At 43.8% G+C, this 18,089-nt stretch overlaps 1 protein-coding gene across 2 annotated transcripts in view; it reads right to left on the bottom strand.

Annotated features, from left to right (window-relative positions):
* Nucleotides 1–18,089, bottom strand: part of CREB5 (cAMP responsive element binding protein 5) — a 474,076-nt gene that overhangs the window by 127,554 nt on the left and 328,433 nt on the right. Inside the window, exon 1 of one of the 2 annotated variants that reach the window (XM_056117947.1) lies at nt 13,745–13,790. The exons of the other annotated variant lie outside the window; for it this stretch is intronic. Coding sequence (XP_055973922.1) covers nt 13,745–13,755 — 11 coding nt within the window. The 5' untranslated portion in view covers nt 13,756–13,790. Of the gene's footprint in view, nt 1–13,744; nt 13,791–18,089 lie in introns of those variants that run through there. 2 annotated transcript variants of the gene reach the window in all.

The following is an 18,089-nucleotide window of genomic DNA, read 5'->3' as shown; positions in this document are numbered from 1 at the left end:
TTCTAACAAAAATCCCTAAGGAATTATTAAATAGGAATATATCCCTAGCCTTGATTTGCACAACTATAGTAAGAATTATAAATTTTAAATGATGAGAAAACCCCCTGTAAGAACTAATCAAAACACACCAAAAGGCTGACATGAACTGCTAATGGCAGGTCCTTTACATAAGCAAGTTATAGTTTGTAATCCAGAGAATGAATCTTATTAAAATAAATTTTATCTGCCATGGATGAAATTTCAAAGTTGGCTCATTTACAGATGAGTTAATTGGCTTTCTTCAAAAATGGAGGAATTTTTTGGGTCATTTAAAATCATTAGGTTGTTGGATCAGGGTGCAGAGAAGGGCAGGGAAGTCAGGCCAAGCCCTGAGCAGAAACTCAGTTGCCTACACCACTCTTCAAAACCAACTTCTCAAAACCTCCTAATGGGTTTCACTGTTTTCTTTCCAGTGCTTATCATAATCAGGAACCACACATTTGCATCCCTAATGGACCCTTTTCAAAAGTGTGTTGACATTTCAGTAGGTTTAGAATAGCTCTGAAGGCTTTGCTCAATTTGGGCAGGTGCCCACAAATATCCTTATATGGGTCCCTACATATAGACTGTCTGCTTTACTCATGGTTTGTTGTTTTTGTTTTTCTTTGTTTTGTTTTGTTTTGTTTTTAAATCCCTGGGAACCAATCTTAATTATACTCTTGAAAAAGTGAAAACTCAGTCGTCAGATGACTCAGAAAAAGGGCATCCAGCTGGTTGTCCACACGCAGGCAACATCTTAGCTCTATCTGCAAACTCAGGTCTGAGGCAAAAGTATCATCCTTGTGTGGTAAATTCACTTTTTTGGCTTTCTATTTTTATCAAAAGGAAATAGATCTAAATAAGACCCATCCAGATAAACATCAGTTAGGGGAAAAGTCAAAATCAAGCAAGGAGCTCATCATCTGAGCTGTTCAACTCTGAACATTTGCAATAAGTATTAAGAACTGAGAAGGCCTGAGGAGGGACAATTTCAGTCCCACCTAATTTTTGTGGCTTCAATGAAAGCTCAATCCAACAGAAACACAATTATTATTTTTTATTATTTTTTAGTTTATATGATTTTAAACACTTATTCAGCTCCTGCTATGTGTCAGAACGGAGTACAGGGTAAATAAGATTTCATTCTTATCCATTAAAAAAATCCGTCCTCTAGTAAAGGAAAGAGATAAGACAAGGAAGTAAGTGCAAGGCATATTGAAAAAACTCCCCTAAATGACATATCTAATAATCTGGGGGGGGGGGCTAGAGGAGGTGACTTAAAAGTGAAGAAATATGAATACTTCAGGGAAGTTGAGTTTGGTTTCGCATTAGATGCAAACACATGTATATATTTATGCCATTGTGTGTGAGAGAATAAGGGAGGGGTTGTTCATGGTAGAAGCCAGGTTAACCATCAGTTCAAGATAAGTTGTTAAAATATGCCAACACAGGACATAAAGATATTAAACAATTAATTTAATTGCTGCTGTTTATTGCTTAACACAATATAGAGACAATTTCTCTAGATGAGAAACCTTTCCATCTAGAAAATCATGCTTTATGATGTGTGCCCCATTCAGATTGATCCCCTTGGAGATGGATAAATTGGGAACCGCATACATTTAGAAGTTTTAATTTTTTTTGCATTTCTTCAGCTACATCCAGCTGTGCTTAGGGCTTACTCCTGGTTCTGCAGTCACAGATCACTGCTGGTGGTGCTTGGGGGACTGTACAGGGTGCTCATGATTAAACAGAATCAACTGCACACAAGGCAAGCACCCTACCTTCTGTACTATATCTCTGGCTTTATTTAGAAGTTTCTTTAAACTGATTTTAATATAACAAGATAGACAGGGCTGCGTAAATTTGATCCTTGAGACAGAAGGCAATGTAACGAAAATGACAGAGATATTCTGGGTAAATGGGAGAGAGGCTTGCAGAGGTCTGGGTTAGGGCTCAGCATATTTTCAGTCAAAGAAACTCTTTTTGGCACCCTTATTTTATATTCAGGTACTTTGCAAAAGATTACAATGGATCCAAAATCTGGTCCTACTTCTTTGAAGTCTTTTCCAAGACTGAAAGTCAGTATGCAACTGAGTTTCCTCTACAAGATTTCTAATTTTTATTGATTACATACTTAGAGCTTGATAAATATAGATTAGCATGGCATGGGAGGAGATGGCGGTTTTCTATGTTTCTTGGGCCCCTTATTCTTTCTTTGAATCCTTCCTTTGTCACAAATCCCTTTTCCTATTTACAGAGAGGATGGTTCTTTCTCTGTGCACTGTGTGCAATGCTATACTAAGAAGAGAACTAGATTTTCCTGCTACTTTCAGCCTAGAATTTAAAACACATCAATTTAAAGATAGGCATTTAGAGAAAAAAAAATCTCCATGAACTTGAAATCGTTTGAAAAGTACATTGTTGTCCCCTCATTTCTAAATCAATATTGGCAGCCACTGAATACACCCTTTCTTTCAAAGGGAAAGAGAGAAAGGAAGAAAGGAAGGAAGGCAGGCAGGAAGGAAGCAGGCAGACAAACTTTGTCCATCCTGGCTGAAATATGAAAATGAAACAAGAGCGTGAGGCAAGGTGGATTCACAAGCATGGGTGCAGCCCAAGCCTTTTCAGTCAGCTTTTTTTCTTCTGCTATGTTCCTCTTGCTAAAACCCTCTCTTTTTCTGTATGCATAAGTATGAAAAACGAGGCTGTAAAAGTGTCAGCCTGCTTTTGTCAGGAAAAGCTAGTAAAAAAATAATTGGAGGGTATTTCATACCTAAGATGCACAATCCCCATAAGATAATCAGTTCCTAGGTTCTTAATATGTGGCTCTCAGGTTTCCTCATACCAACAAGAGTTCTAAGGTGTGGAAAAGTTCTAGTGTTACTTATTAAATAAAAAGGCTCTAACAAAATTCAAGTCACCAAGACCTTTCTCAGCAACTAACAAATAGCACCCTAGATCCTGTCTCTATAAGGTACCACATATTCACACTGCAGCTGTCTGAATAAAATGAATAGGGTCGGTCTTTCCCTCCAATCTGTTTGCTTTTAGTGGACTTCACCCACCCCCACCCCCGCCACCACTTCTCCAAAGAAGCTGGCATTATAATGTCAAGCAAATGGCTAGAATAACTATGCATTGCTCTAGACACCAATGAATAAAATATATCAAATATTGCCTATCCCTAGAGTGCATTATTCCACTTAAAAGTGGTATAATTGACTTTGGGTACTGTGAAGGGAAATCCAAGTACTTTTTGAGTTGTGGGGTTATTTTCGGATAATTGCCCAGCTAGCTTGAAACTTCATTTTGTCAATCAGATGGTCCTTTTTGCTCTATCAATTTTTTTTGAAGAGAGGGGAGGTGGGACAGTGGTTACTGAAAGAGAGCTGGGAAAATGGCTAACCCCCACGAGACTTTTTTTCTTGTCATAAAGCTGTTGTCAAAAAGATTCACTATTATGTTGGGGATGGGCAAACTCCATGGCGTTTTGCATTGAGTAAAAATGTCTCAAACCATTTTTCAAACATTTTGAGGTTTGGCAAAAACCTGAAATCCATCTTGCCAAGCACTTTCCCCCTTAATTCTTAAACCCATGTGTCTTTCAAGGGAAATTTAATCCGTATGTTTCTGATTCATTTACACTTAACTCATCAAAATGGTGTTTTGTAAGAGCTATTTGATGTCCAAGAAGTCTTATGAACTTCTCTTTTTATAAGTCTGAAAAGCCTTTCTTTCTGAGAACCAGAAAATTGTATTTTACCAGCTGTAGGCCAAATGATTGGAGCTGTGTTAAGATTCAGGAACCTGCTAGACTTAGTAGGCAAGAAAATAGCAGTCACAGTGGCATAATAAATGTCCTCATGTGTTTGTCCCTCAGACAGCTACGGAAGGGTATCTTACTTGTTATTCCTCCCAAGAACCTAAATACTATGTCTTGTTCTGATTGAGGGGATTCTTTAATTTCAGGAGAAAATGTTCTGATTTTAGGGATTCTTTAAGTTCTGGAATTTCATTACAATAAAAAGGTGACTCCTATTCTGCTAAGGAATTTTATATACTCGCAATAATGAATTAACATTTTATTTCTATCAAATGTTTAAAAATAAGTAGCTAAGTAGACGCTGAAGATTCCCACTTGAGAATCCTAGCTCAAAAATCAATGAAAGCAAAACCTAATGTATTTCATGTGATATATCTATCACTTAGGAAACAAAAAATTCACTAAATGGCTTTAGTGGAAAAGATGGACAAATTTCAAGTTCAATACCACTGAGTTCTAAGAATCTTGCACTATTAAGAAGGACTGTAGGCCAATCCAGGCTCTGATTTCCCTTTTGGGCTTTGTCCTCAGATGATTTTTAAAGCAAGTTATCTGAGGGTAAATTCAATTTGAGAACAAATACCTTAACTCTGTCTAAAGACACTGAGATCTAGGAAGGTGTTTGGGGGTTGGACTAGAGCTTAGAATCTGACCCCAGGGTTTTTGCTATTTTTCTAACAGTTCAATGACCTCTCCACACTGCCAATGTCTTTTAGAATGATAGTTATAGTTCTTTAGTGATAAATGAGTAGTCCATTGGATATAATGTGACAAGCATTTTAGAAAAATATATGCTACCCATGAGTGTCATGTCCAGCATATGTGCTAAGTGGTGTCTTGTCAAATATTGATACATATATACACACATGGGTATGCCCGGCTGCAATATATATAAAGTATCTTTTGATTATTTTCCACTAATATCACCAGAAAAACATGATAGTTTACTGGGAGTTCGATCATGCTGGTTTTCAACTTGTCTCCTTAAACATCACATGGCCCAAAAGGTCCAACAAGACATCGCCTAACACAGGAAATCCACAAAACACTGGCCTTGTTCACCAAAAGCAGTTTCCCATGTGGACTGAGAGCAACAGACAAAGAATGTGTGTGTGTGCATGTGTGTGTGCGTGTGTGTGTGTGTGTGTGTGTTTGTGTGTAGGAAAGGGGAGGGAAGGGTCCAGATACCTAGCTGAGATAAGAAAGGTCATGTTCATTTAATATGATTTACAAATGGCAAGAATGATTTCCGACTTGCCTACTGTCCAACTGCACAGTGAAAAATGCAGACATCTGAGTACCAGCATATTTCCAGAGTGCTTTTTCTGGGCACTTAACAATCATTAATTAATTAAAAACATCCTTTTAAGGTCGAGAGGCACAATAGTTCATGTCTACCCAATGGAGCTGTGAAGACTTGGGGGAAGCCAATAACCAGCACCTGGATCATGACTGGGCGAGATTAATTGGGTTAACTGGCTGTGAAGACTCTTGTGATAAAGCATGATAGAAACTGCTGCTCCTGTCACATGGCTTCATGTCCAGAGCCAGCAGGAGAACTTTGTGGCTAGCAGCTGAAAACTGCCACTGTAGAGAAGGATGCAAAATCATCAAAACAACAATGAATTCTCTCTCTCTCTCTCTCTCTCTCTCTCTCTCTCTCTCTCTCTCTCTCTCTCTCCATCTTAACGAAGTGACAAGTTTTCTATGGTCACAAAGTGCTGGCTCCTCTTTGGGATTCAAGTGCAAAGTGACACTGTGCTGGGAATTGTGGACCCAGAAGTTTCCCTAGGTGGGGAGGAAGAGGGAGGGTGCCTTTGCTGCTGAGCCCAGAGGTCACATCCTGCAGGTGGGTGGGTGCTGGTTCTGGGGCGGCTTCCAAGCTTTGGCCTCACTGGACATGCACTTAACCTCATTAGGGCTGGTGTGGATGGAGGGAGGACTGGAGAAAGTGGTGGGAAGCAGTGAGAGTCTCACTCCTGGCCATTTACCCCATTTCAATTAGGGTTCAGGGACAATGCAGCCCACCCACTAACTAGACACCAGGGAGCTTTTGGCTGCAGGCAGATAGCAAGCTCTAGATATGTCCACCTCCCAGCCCCTCTCCAGCTGACAGCAGAATCTGCATAGCCAGGTGACGAATGAGCACCAGCTTCTCTGAACCTGCTAGTGGCTGCTGCCCTGTAGGTCTATACACCATAGTCCCTCTTGACAGTTTCTCATCCCTCCCTCCTCTGGAAGCCAGAATTCAGACGTTGAGCTTGAGCAAAGAGACAAGAGTGGTTGTTCCAGGGACACCCAGGAGTCCACCAGGATGCCCCTCACTGCCAGGTGCAGGTCTGTCAACAAACAACTCTGAGATCCCATCCCAGACAGTTGTGATCATGCCTTTGAGCAGCCTCCACTTCTGAATCTGTATCATGAATGGGTTGGGCTGAATGATCTCTAAGTGCCCTGCCTTATCAATGCCTTTGGAATCACAGGATACTTATTCTAATGCTAAGGAAGCACTGGAGGATGGGAGTGAAGAAGCCTCATCAAATGAGATCCTTGTGACTGGTGCTTCCTCCTCATCCTGGATGGAAGGAAATAGCCAAAAGCTGTGAGGTCGTGAACTGGGCAATTTCTGAATGAAGAACCGGTGCTTTGCCTCGGGAGAGGCAGCTGTGGAGCCCATATTAGGAGAGATGCTGTCGAGAGCAAAACTAGAGGTGAAAATGCAACGCCAGAGTAATTTACATCTACATTTATTCTAAATGGGTTTATTATAATTGCTGTTATTATGATTAATTCCAGAGGAATTAAAGGGGAACAGCCCTGCATTGCATTGTTGCTGAGATGACTGAAGTAATATGATAAATAAGGCCAAGAAGAGGCAGATGCAAATGAAAACCTGCTTTATGCCATCAAAAAAGGAAACCTACTATTTAACTAAAAGAATTGAAGGGGTGGGATGTGGAGGAAAACCTGAGACTTTATAATAATGAGATTATTTGAAAGTGAGTTCTTGAACCTCACTCTTTGACTCATGAAGATATGGTCACATTTACTAGAGCCAATGGTAGGATTCTCTCTTGTCCAGTGCTCACAGAGTGCCAGCATCCTGTGACTCAGTTACTCTCTCTGGAAGAAGCTGGTAAGTTACAATATTTTTACGTTATTGAGTCCCCAAATATACCATTTCTCAGATTTCCAAAACAGTCCATTGGTTCTATGATTAAAGAATTAACATTTACTGAACAGTTTCTATGCTAGGTATATTATAGTCATTTCCTGAATCCTATTTTATGAATGAAGTAACGAAGCCTCAGTAGTTTCACAAATCTTTCCCAAACCACACAGTTGGCAAGCAGCAAAGCTCAAGTTTGAACACAGATCTGAACACAGATCTATAACATTTTTTTTGGGGGGAGGAGGTGGAAGAATTCGCATATGGGGCCACAACCAGTAGTACTATGGGGTTACTCTCAGCTCTGTGCTCAAGAATCACTCCCATTGGTGCCCATTGGTCTGTGTTGCTAGGGATTGAGCTGAGATTGGCCACAGGCAAGACAAGAGCCTTAATCCATTGTTTCTCCAACCTCTGAATGAACATCTGTATGATTCCAAAACAATTCATAGTGCACAAACACATTAGATCTTACTGATTTCGAAGAACAGTCTCCATCTTTGCAAAGGACCATATTTGGCAAGCCTTTCTTTAGCAGTGATGGCACCCCATTGTGGTCGGAATGGCAGAGCCAGGCATGTGAGGCGCCAAGGCCAGCTGGCTTCTCTGCCAGAGCAGCATGCGTATCTAAGCCAACGTACCTTCAGTTCTTTAAAATCTTGGATTTTACAGAAAACAATTTCAAAAGCTCCTAAAACACAGTAATTCGCATTAGGCACTCTAGCTTACACACCACAACTGCTTGGCCCTGTTTACCATGTCCTGCTCCGAGGAGTGAGTGATATACACAAATAGATACCCTGGCATTCATTTAGAGCTGTTTTTATTTTCGAGTCCTTTATTTATTTTTTAAATACACCCAGTCTATTTTAGTCATTCAGATGGCAAAGCAAAATATTTTAAAACAGAATTGCACATTGGGTATCCTATGAAGGAAAAGAAGACTTTGCTTATAGCTTGATGGATCTTGGCTATTGTATAAGCTAACTGTCACACTCTCCATCATGATGGCAAACTATCGATTAATTCTTCTTGGGTGCAGCATTGCTTCATCAATCATTAAATAAGCTCCCTGTCAGTGTAGGTACAGGAAGAAAATATGTATAGACTCGCTCAAAAGTGTCTGTGTACTACACAGTGGACTTTGGAGTGCTAAGTCAAGCCAATTTCAATTTTCAAGGGTGTGAGTCGTCAAGGAACCGCTGTTGTTGCAACTGAAACTCATGAAATACATACATAGGAAGTGCCAAGCCTTACGGCATACATTTTCATCAGACTAGCAAAGTCTGTTTAAAAATCACACTTTCAAATTGAACCATGGAATCTGTACAGGCCTGGCCCACATTTATCTATGCCACCCATTTCCTTTCCTGCTCTTGGCTGCTTCCCACATCTCTGCACTCCCACAACTTGCATGCATATCTTTCTGCAATCCAGTGCAAAAGGAGCCCCTTTAGCCAGTCAACGGTGCATGAAGACCAAACAACAAGGAAGCAGGAAGGAAAAGCTAATGTTCACTCTACTTATTTTTTTAAAGTTATTATTAGTTTTTAAACTTCAGCCTGGATAGGCGACCCTCCTGACTGTGAGGTGCAAGACAGAGTTCTTTCTCATATCCAGATGAACTTCTGCCTAGCTGGCACTCCTGCCCCCACCGTGGCCAATGCTGACCACATTTTTTGGTGGGAGAGGAAAAGGCCTCCCAAGTGATGCCCAGAAGGCCCCAAAGCCCCACCAGCAATTCTCAGTCACTAGCTGTTGGTTCAACTCAAGGATGCGATGAACCTCAGGCCCTTTGGTGCCATGACACTGGAGCCATCCTGGCAGTACCTGGGGCCTCCGGGCCATACCTATCTATGATCAGGGGATCTTCTGGAGCTGGGACTTGGCTGCTGGGTGTGTGCTACAAATGTGCCTTCATCATTGTACTTCCACTTCCTCCTGTCAGCAAGGCAACATTTTGTTTGCTGCTGTTGGTTTTATTTTTCATTTTGGGGGCCACGCCCCATGATGTTAAGGGCTTATTCCTGGCTCAGTACTCAGGGATGACTTCTGGTGGGGCTCAGGAGACCGCATATGGTGCCGGGGATTGAAATCCGGTTGACCATGTGCAAGGCAAGTGCCTTATCCATTGTACTATCTCTCTGACCTTCAGGACCCTCAATATTTTTATCTTAAGGCAGCTTGAGACAAACTAGGTTGAATTTCCAGCAGGAGTACAAAAACTCTACAGCAGAACCATGTATATATGCTCTGAATCTCCATTCTGTAATCCCACCAACTGCATCAAACACCTTTCCACGAGCCTTCCACTCCAGAAAAGCCCCTTCTCAGGGCCGGAGAGATAATACAGCAGAGAGGGTGTTTTCCTTGCACACGGCCAACCTGGGTTCAATCCCCAGCATACCATATGGTCCCTCAAGCACCGCCAGGAGTAATTCCTGAGTGCAGAGCCAGAAGTGACCCCTGAGCATCACTGGGTGTCACCCAAAAAGCCAAAAAATGAAAGAAAAGAAAAACAAGAAAAAAGGAAAGAAAAGCCCCTTCTCTCAATTTCTTAAACACCAATTTTTACCAACAAGAAAGATATGTGAGAGGGAGGTGGCCAGTTAAAAGTCAAGGTTTGTATTACATACTTAGGCTACTACAAATTGAAACTTAACTAAGCCAAAGTAGAATCTGGTTTTCACCACGGCAGTCACTCATCTCCATTGCACTTTTCTGTCCCCTTCACAAAGCCACGGGAGAGCATGAGTGTGGACACAAGGGTCCTTCTGGCTCCTGTCTCCCCTCACTTCAGGTCATTGGAAAATTGGCATTAGTCCTCCCTTCCCTTCCATCACAATGGCACTTTTACTTCTCTATTTTTAGTGTGTGATTTGATCTCAGACCTGCTTGATTTCCTGAGTAAAAAGTAAGGCATAAGAGAAAAGATGCTGGAGAAGGAAGAAGGTCTAGGAGTGGGTCACGAGCAGCAGACTGAGAGGCTGACATGGCCATCCTAAAGATTATAGCTACTGAGCTGTGGGCTTGTCGTATGCCAAGGACTTGCCAAGTTATCTCCACCTCTTCCAACTCCACATGGCTGCTACAATTATTTTTACTTTGCCAAGCATATAGAAACAATGGCACAGAGGTTATCATGATATCTGACCTCAGACCTTACGACCTCAAAGGCTCTTTCCTGAAGACCTTAAACTTCCACTCTGATCGATAGATGCCCCCTTGCAGTTATCCCCTTTCTTTGTGTCTTTGCTGTGTCCACCAGGGCAAAGCGGGGAGGGCAAGAGGGAGAGCAGGGTGAAACACAGGCAAGAACAGCTGGCATTACTCTGCTTGGAACTGGCACACAGAGGGGATGGATTTGTTACAAATCTATCAAAGCTTCCCCTCCCACTTCACCTGCTAATGTGCTAAATCTAGCCACAGAGAGCCCAACCAAGGGAAGGCAAAGCTGAAAGTCTGCTCATGACCTCAGGGAATGCAAAATATGGACCATATCACCAAAATTCTGTCTTTACTAGTACAGCCCCTTCTTTTATTAAGTCTTTATGATTATGAGGAATCTGTCAGTTAGGGTAAGTCCGAGAGAAGATCCCTCTTTATTTATGCTGATGAAAAATAACACATGCACAAATGAGAGCTAGAAGAACTAACTAGTAAGGACTGGATCAAAGGAAGATATTGTACCCAACATCAGTTCCAGGTTGCCCGTAGTTTCTAAGATGTTGCCCTGGGTACAAAGAATCTGCACTGGGTGATTTCTAACAAATGCATATAAGTCTGCAATTAGCTCAACAGAAGCTTCCATTAAAAAAAACCAACAATAATCAAAACAAAACAATTGCCAGATTGTGGACACAATGATATAACTCTTCTGGGTGACAGTGTGGCTGAAGTGAGGTGGTAGAAGTCTGATGGAGGAGGCTCTCTCTCTCTTTTCCCTTCTCTCTCTCTCTTTCTCTCTCTCTCTCAGTCCCCAGCTGGACATTTCTGATCTTAGATGAACAGATGAACAACTCTGGCCCAAGTGAACCTAAATTTCAATGCACTAAAAAAAGAATGCATGCCTTCTTTATTCCTGAAGAGTCCCAAGCACATACTTGGCACTTATCAAACTTTGCACAATGACTAATAAACTTCACCACTGGTTTCACTTCAGCTCTCGGTAATTTCCCCCCCAGACAGGCATAGTTGTGGTCTTTCCCTAGGCACAATTAAGCTGGGTCCATAAATACATACTTTACAATAAGCCTCGTACAGTGGAATTTGGCTCAAGAATAAGGATATTGTTTGGGAAAATTATCTTTCTAACAAGCACATAGAGTTTGGCCTTTCAAGTTCTTGGAAGGTTTTTAAGAGTAGCCTCCATTCTCCTGTATAAACTTGAGTTGCTGTTAAAATTGTAGAAACAGTATCAAGCATTCTGGACAAGGAAGAGGATAGACTCATCACAAATAAATTTCTGCACCGCAGGAGAATATGTTTCTTGGTTTTTGTTTGTGGCTTCAGCATGATGTGTGTACATCTGAAGGATGGGTGGCATTTTTGAGGAAGTGTCCCACTGGGTAAATTCTCCCTTTCTGTGCTGCTACTTCACAACACACTTACACAGAGAATTACCACAGGTGGGGCTTCAAAATTAAGAATCACACCCCATGAAGAATCATCGCTCCCAGAAAGGAAAAACAAAAAATAATCTTCAAAGTGGAGTAAGACAGACAGACAGACAGACAGACACACACACACACACACACACATACACACACACACACACAGAGGCACTAATTCATCTCGAATGCAAATGGACTTTTCTTTGAACCGCAAGGAAAACACCTTTCAGCAAAACTCAGAGAACACTGACACAGAGCTTCCCTACAGGAAGGGTCTTGAGAGATCATCTCAGATTGGTTCCACAAAAGGAGAGGGGCGAGGGTGGGGGTCTTACAGCCCACCATGCAGGCTCCTGCATTTCAAAATGCAACCCAGATGGGACAAGCTCAAGGTCATCAGGATTAGCATTCAGGCCTTTTGACCTCCACTGCGCCAGGCAGTTTCTCTTCCCCTCCTCCAAGTTACCTCCTGACTTTCTCTGCTTTTCCATCTCTACACCAAGTCCCAAAGAGAAAAGACTTCCAATTTACTATATTCCCAATGTGCTTAAAATAAACGTAAACACCCTTCTGGTATGTGCCCCATGCCTCTTCTTACAAACCCCTGTAAGAAGGTGAGGACGAAAGGAGGCCCAGAGCTTGTGAGGAGTGAGGAATGGCAAGCCGGTCCCATGAAACTCTCTGGTAATGCTACCTGGTATCAGAAAACATCGCAGCGCTAGTTGTAGTTCATGCGACATGGTAATCATTTCTAAAATGTAAGTCTCCCTCTCTGAGTACCCAAGTTCCAGACAGCATTAAAAAAACCCTCACCGGCTGCTTTCCCTACTGAGTTCATGCTCATTCCATACTCACAAATAAAAACTACTATCTCTAGACAAATCAATGCAGAAATGTTCATCCTCCCTCCCAGCACCACAGCGTAGCATCTTAAAACAAGCTCCAAGATACAGACATCTCGACGGGAGCCCTGGAGGAAGTTGTCACAGGAAGCAGCAGAAAGTTAAAATTCTCCAGCAAATGCACGCTCCTCAATACCACGAGCCGAACTACCAGGTGGAAGTCAGTGTGAGGGGGTCATCACACAGGAACAAATTCAAAACCCTACAGTTCAGTACAGAGCAGGGCAGGCAGACGTACAATGCCTCAAACTCAGCATGACACACAAAATACTTTTCCAGGCACTTACAAGTCACCAGTTACACGCGAATAGCCACCCCCTCACCCTACCATCACTTTTGCCCTCCTATGAAATGATAACCATTTTGAACCGGTTGAAGAAAAAAAGGAGAGCGAGAAAGGCGGAGATCCGAACGGAAAATAATCCACAGCTGTGATAATATCATGTTTTTTTTTAAAAAATACCATAATATAGTTTTACTTTTAATAATAAAAGATAAAAAAGGGGGGTGTCTGTGAATAATTAGAGATTGCAGTCTGAAGTCAGTTAGAGTCACTGCAATTGATAATAAACTGAAAACCCCTTGAGAGCAGGTAAATGCTTTGCAACCCTGACCCCCTCGCTCTCACATTACTTAACTACCCTGCGGTTCTTGCATTACATCACCATTCAAGCGATTGGTTCCTGCATTTTAACTCTCTCCCTGTCTCCTCCGATTAGGAGCGACACCGCAGCAAAGAAACTTCGCCTGAGTTTGCTCTTTCTCGCTTGGATTTTTTATGCATGGCCTTTTGGCTCCTGTCGCTTTGGTGGGCTCTGCTCCCCTCCCACCCACCCCTCCCTTCTTCTTTACTTTCTTTCCTTTTTTTCTTTTTCTTTCTTTCTTTCTTTCTTTTTTTTTTTTTTTTGCCCAGCCCAGCCTTAGTTCAACTCACTCAGGTCGCTGTACTGGAACAAAAACTCTTAGCAAAGTGAAAAACAAATGCCTCCTCCTCGGAACCTGGAGAGGAGTGGAGGGACTGGGAAAAGGAAGAAGACAAACAAAGCCGGGAGAGACAAGCGAAGAGAATGAAGAGGAGGAGGAGGAGGAGGAGGAGGAGGAAGAGGAGGAGGAGGAAAAAGAGGAGGAGGATGGAGACTCCAGAAGAAGAGATTGTAAGGGCAAAAAAAAAAAAAAAGGATAAAATCAGAAAAAGAAAATAAAATTAAAAACAAACCTCATGGACATCACTGAGGCTGAATTCCCTCCTGAGGTGCAGAACATGAGCGCTCTGGAATGAGTGTGTGTAGAATTTGAGCCAAAGCTTAACTAGCCCGAGTGAGTCATATCCTTCCCATTTGATTCCAGGCCAAGCGATGATGTAATTCGCTGGCCCTTCTCTTGCGCCCAGCTCTGGCTCTCTCCCTCAGGCTCGCTCACTCGCGCTCACTCTTTCTCCAGGGCTCGCCCTCCTCCCCCTTATCCTTTTGAGCTCAGTGCTGGTGAAGTCACCATTTAAATCTGGCAGAACTGAAGCAAAAACTTCAATGTAACCAAAACAGCCCCAGGCTGAGTTCCAGACTCGGGGAGCCTTCGTGGTGCAATTGCCCTTAGAAACGGATAAACAGCAAGGGAAACAGTGCCGCCTGCGGATGGCCCGGTGGCCGCCTGGAGCACGGACCGGGGCCCAGAGCCGTGGACGTGGGTCCAGGAGCTGCGTTTTAAAAAAGTATGCCCTTAAAAAAACATTCATCATCATCATCATCATCATCATCATCATCATCATCATCATAAAGAAAGGAAAGGAATAAGCCTGTGTGTTTGGCGAAAGGACGGTCCTGTGGACAGGTGAAGGCATAGTGGGGAGGGGCAGGGGAGAAGGAGGGGCTGTCGCAGCAGGTCTGTTCCCAGCTGGGCTTTGGTTCAGAACCCTGTGGCAGGTCCAGTCACCCAGGGCGTCTTTTCTTTCCTGAGCTGTTGGGGATTTCTACTGCTGAGTGCCAACTAGCCCTCGGGAGATGGCTGGCTCCTGACCTCCCAGATAGCCAGGGCCAAAGGCTCGACCGGTTCAAAGCAGCATCCAGAGCAGTGAGTGAGTGAGGTCTGGGAAATGGGTCCTTTCTCCGCTGGGTCCCTTGGAAGCACTTAGAGGTAAAGGGGCCAGGCGGGGTAGCTTGTGTGTTGGAAACTAGAGGGAATTAAAAAACCTGCTTCCCCCCTCAACACCCCCCCCCCCACACACACACACTGAAAGACAAGAGATGTGATCCCTTCCCCCTGCTCCTGGGCTAGGGCGGGTGGGGCCTGTCTGAGTTTCAAGGTATTCAGGGAGAACAAACAGTATGTGTGTCTCTTTTTTAATTACAGACTGAGCAAAAAAAGCCTGAGGCTGGTGGTGGTGGTTGTTGTTGGTGGTGGTGGTGGGGGGGGGTCCAAACCCTACCCTTCACAAATGACAGTGAAACCCCTTTAATTGCTGAATTCTACCTCTCACTTCACACCTCTCTGCCCTGACTTTAACTCCTTCTCATTCTCCTTTCGGAATTCCCCCTCACCCTCCAAGGCAAATGGACAGACAGACAGACAGAGAAGAGTGCTTCTTTTAAAATAAATAAATAAATAAAACGGGAAGTTCACTCCATTTTTTAAAAATACCACAAAAGCAGAAGAAAGGCATAGATGGCATTTTTTTTTTCAAAAATAATTATAGTTTTTTTTCTGACCTTCCCTGGCCACCAGGGATTTACTTGAGCAGATGATAGCAGCAGCAGTTGTCACTTTAGCTGTCACCTTGCCTGAGAAGAGGCCAGTGTCTAAACTCTGTCTACAGATGCATCTCTCGTATGTTTTAAGGATCTCAGCTGCTAGAGGACAGGACTGTTCATCCAAGGCCCTTGGACTTTAAGTGACAACTTCAGGAAACAGCGCCGGCACTCCACTGGAGAGAAGGGAGAGTGCGGGTGGCCTCCCCCAGTCTGGTCTCGCTGACCCCGGGGAAGAGTACTCTCTAGTCCCCCTCCCCCTCATGACATCCTCAATTGCTGGTGATGCCAGAGTTGCCCCACTGACACCTTTATCAAGGCAGGCAGCTCTGAATTAGAGGTGATCAGCCATAATTACAGCTGGCGCCACTGAAGCGGTGGCCTGACAGCGGCAAATGTGGTTGTTATAAAGTTTGGTCCACCATGTCAGTGGCCTGTATAACTCACTTACGTCTCCCTCGCTGAGCACCTATTGATTTTTCTCCTGATGTAGGGAATAAATAAAACAGAGTCTTCAAGAGCTCCTACAAGCCGTTGGACTTCCAGGCAGGTTGACAAAGATTTTCTCTAAATGACTTTCTACTTCTCACCCCCACCTTGCCCCCCCTTTTGTTTTTAACCTGTGGGCTCAGAGAAGGCAAAGGTCTTTGCCTTTCCATTCCCCACAACAAACCCTCGAGCTCCTCTTGGTTTTCAGAAGGGATGCTTTCTCGAGGGTGTATGCGAGGTATCTCAAAACAGATCTGCAATGGCAAAACATCTCCTGGGACCCAGAGAAAGAGAGGGAGAGAGAGAGAGAGACAGAGACAGAGACAGACAGAGAGATTGACCCCGATTTGATCCCTGAAACCCCATATGGTCCCCTGAGCACTGCTCAGGATCCCTGATCCCGGGGCAGAAGCGAGCCTTAGCACCTGGGCATCAGTAGATGCAGCCGACACCTGTCACCCCCAATTTTTGGCAAATTGAACCCATTTAGGTTCCAAATTGACATCTTGCAGAACTCAAATGGAAATACACTTGTTCCAGGATCTTTTTCTTATAGGAACCCAATTGAGCGGAGGGGCTGTCGTTTTATTTTTCCTCCCAGGAAAGGAATCTTGTACCTTGAGTAAAGATTGCAAGGATAATGTAAAGGTGAGTTTCTGGAACCTTCTTTGGACAGTGTCATAGTGCCAACTTGACTAAACCAGACACAGACCTTTTGGGAGTGGAGAAAGGGGTAAGGGGCTATTTCCCGGGAGGTGAGTGTGCCGTGTGACCTAGCCAGGGGGTTCCTGCTGCAAGCACCAGCCCAAATCCCAGGACCCTGAGTTTGAAGGTGATGCCAGTAATGTGCTAGGACATGCTGACACTTCATTAAGCTGGCTTGAGTTGAAATCTGTTTTAGAGTTCAAAGGGGCCTGAGTGTTTACATTTGCACTTGCTGGGCCCCCACCTAAGGACCCCCTCTCTCCACCCACCTCCATTTCCAAGTCAGGTATTTTCTCTGGCCCCTGGGTTACTCTCCACTTGAAACAATCCTGTTTTCCCATTTTCCTTCCTGTGAGCAACTAATGAGAGAGAATATCCTGTTCCCCACAGGAAACACTCTTCAGACTCAAGAGCTTCCTTTTTCACCCAGTTGGCCCTCTCCTCACCCCTTCTGCCATAAGGCTGTTCCTCTAAAGAAGGTGGGGGGGGGGAGGCTTTGCAGATAGGAGTTGTGAGATGCTGTAATTCCAGAGGGAGCCTTCTTAGAAGTAGCCCCCAGCCAACAGGCTAGGCCCCAGATTAGCTGGTTTGCTCAGGAATGCTTACAACACCCTCCTTTCAGAGCGTGTCATCCTTGGGGAAAGGGTGGTGGGTACCGCGCAGCTGTTCGCTGTAACTCACTCACATACTCCGGGCTTCTGATGAAATGTGCGGCTCCAAAGAAGTGGAAACTGCTGAGACTTGAGTTTAGAGTTCAGAATGCTTTTGGATTCACTCCAAAAGACCCCTTCAAAAAGGCATAACTTGGGTTGCATGACAGAGGGGCATATCAGCCGAGTTAAATAAGCTTTTGTGTGGCAGGATGAAGTTCTGAGTTCAGCAACGTGGAAAGCTCAGCAAATAGGAGAATCCGGAATGACCCCTATGCAGTTCTTCTTCTTTTTCCTTTTTATTTCAAATTTATCCTCTTTCAGGAAGAGCAGCCCATCTCCTTTCAGACATTGTGTTTAAAATTTAACCCGTGATTCCTCCAGCCCCCATGGAGTTTGAGAGGTCAGATAATTTCAGAGTTAAATAAGCTATAATGACTATCACATGTACCCAACCAGAAACCTAGTATTAAAAATTATTCAGAAAAAAAAGTGGCATCTCTTCCTTTTTTAATTTACAATAACCATCCAGGTGGTGTTTTAGGGCCTCCTTTGCAAATTGCTTCCAGCAAACCTTCTGGTCACAGACCACTGCTCACCCACGTGGTGTCTGTCAGGCCATTTCCCCTTCAACTTGGGTGTCCCGTGTTTTCAGAGTGGACAGAGGCAAGGGTGAACCAGTGCAGCCTGCATGCAGTGGTGTGTGTGTGTGTGTGTGTGTGTGCGTGCGTGTGTGTGTGTGCGCGCGCGCATGCAAGCAATATGAGCTGGCTCCTATGGCTGGGTCTGCTAATAGCAGCAGGCAGCACATTCAGAGAGAAACCCAGAATGGCCTACCCTTGAAGATTCTGTCCTGTGACTTGCTGCCATAGCACCCGCCCTCCCCAGCCTCACACCAGGGCTCCTTACACAGCCTGTTAGCCTTTCCTGTGCTCCAATCTTTCTGAACTCTTCTGCAGTGGTCTGCTTCTCAGTT

Source organism: Sorex fumeus, unplaced genomic scaffold (genome assembly GCF_029834395.1).
Source record: "Sorex fumeus unplaced genomic scaffold, SorFum_2.1 ptg000037l, whole genome shotgun sequence".
Lineage (NCBI taxonomy): Eukaryota > Metazoa > Chordata > Mammalia > Eulipotyphla > Soricidae > Sorex > Sorex fumeus.
Note: the sequence above shows the minus strand (reverse complement) of the source record. Positions and strands in the feature narration are given on the sequence as shown.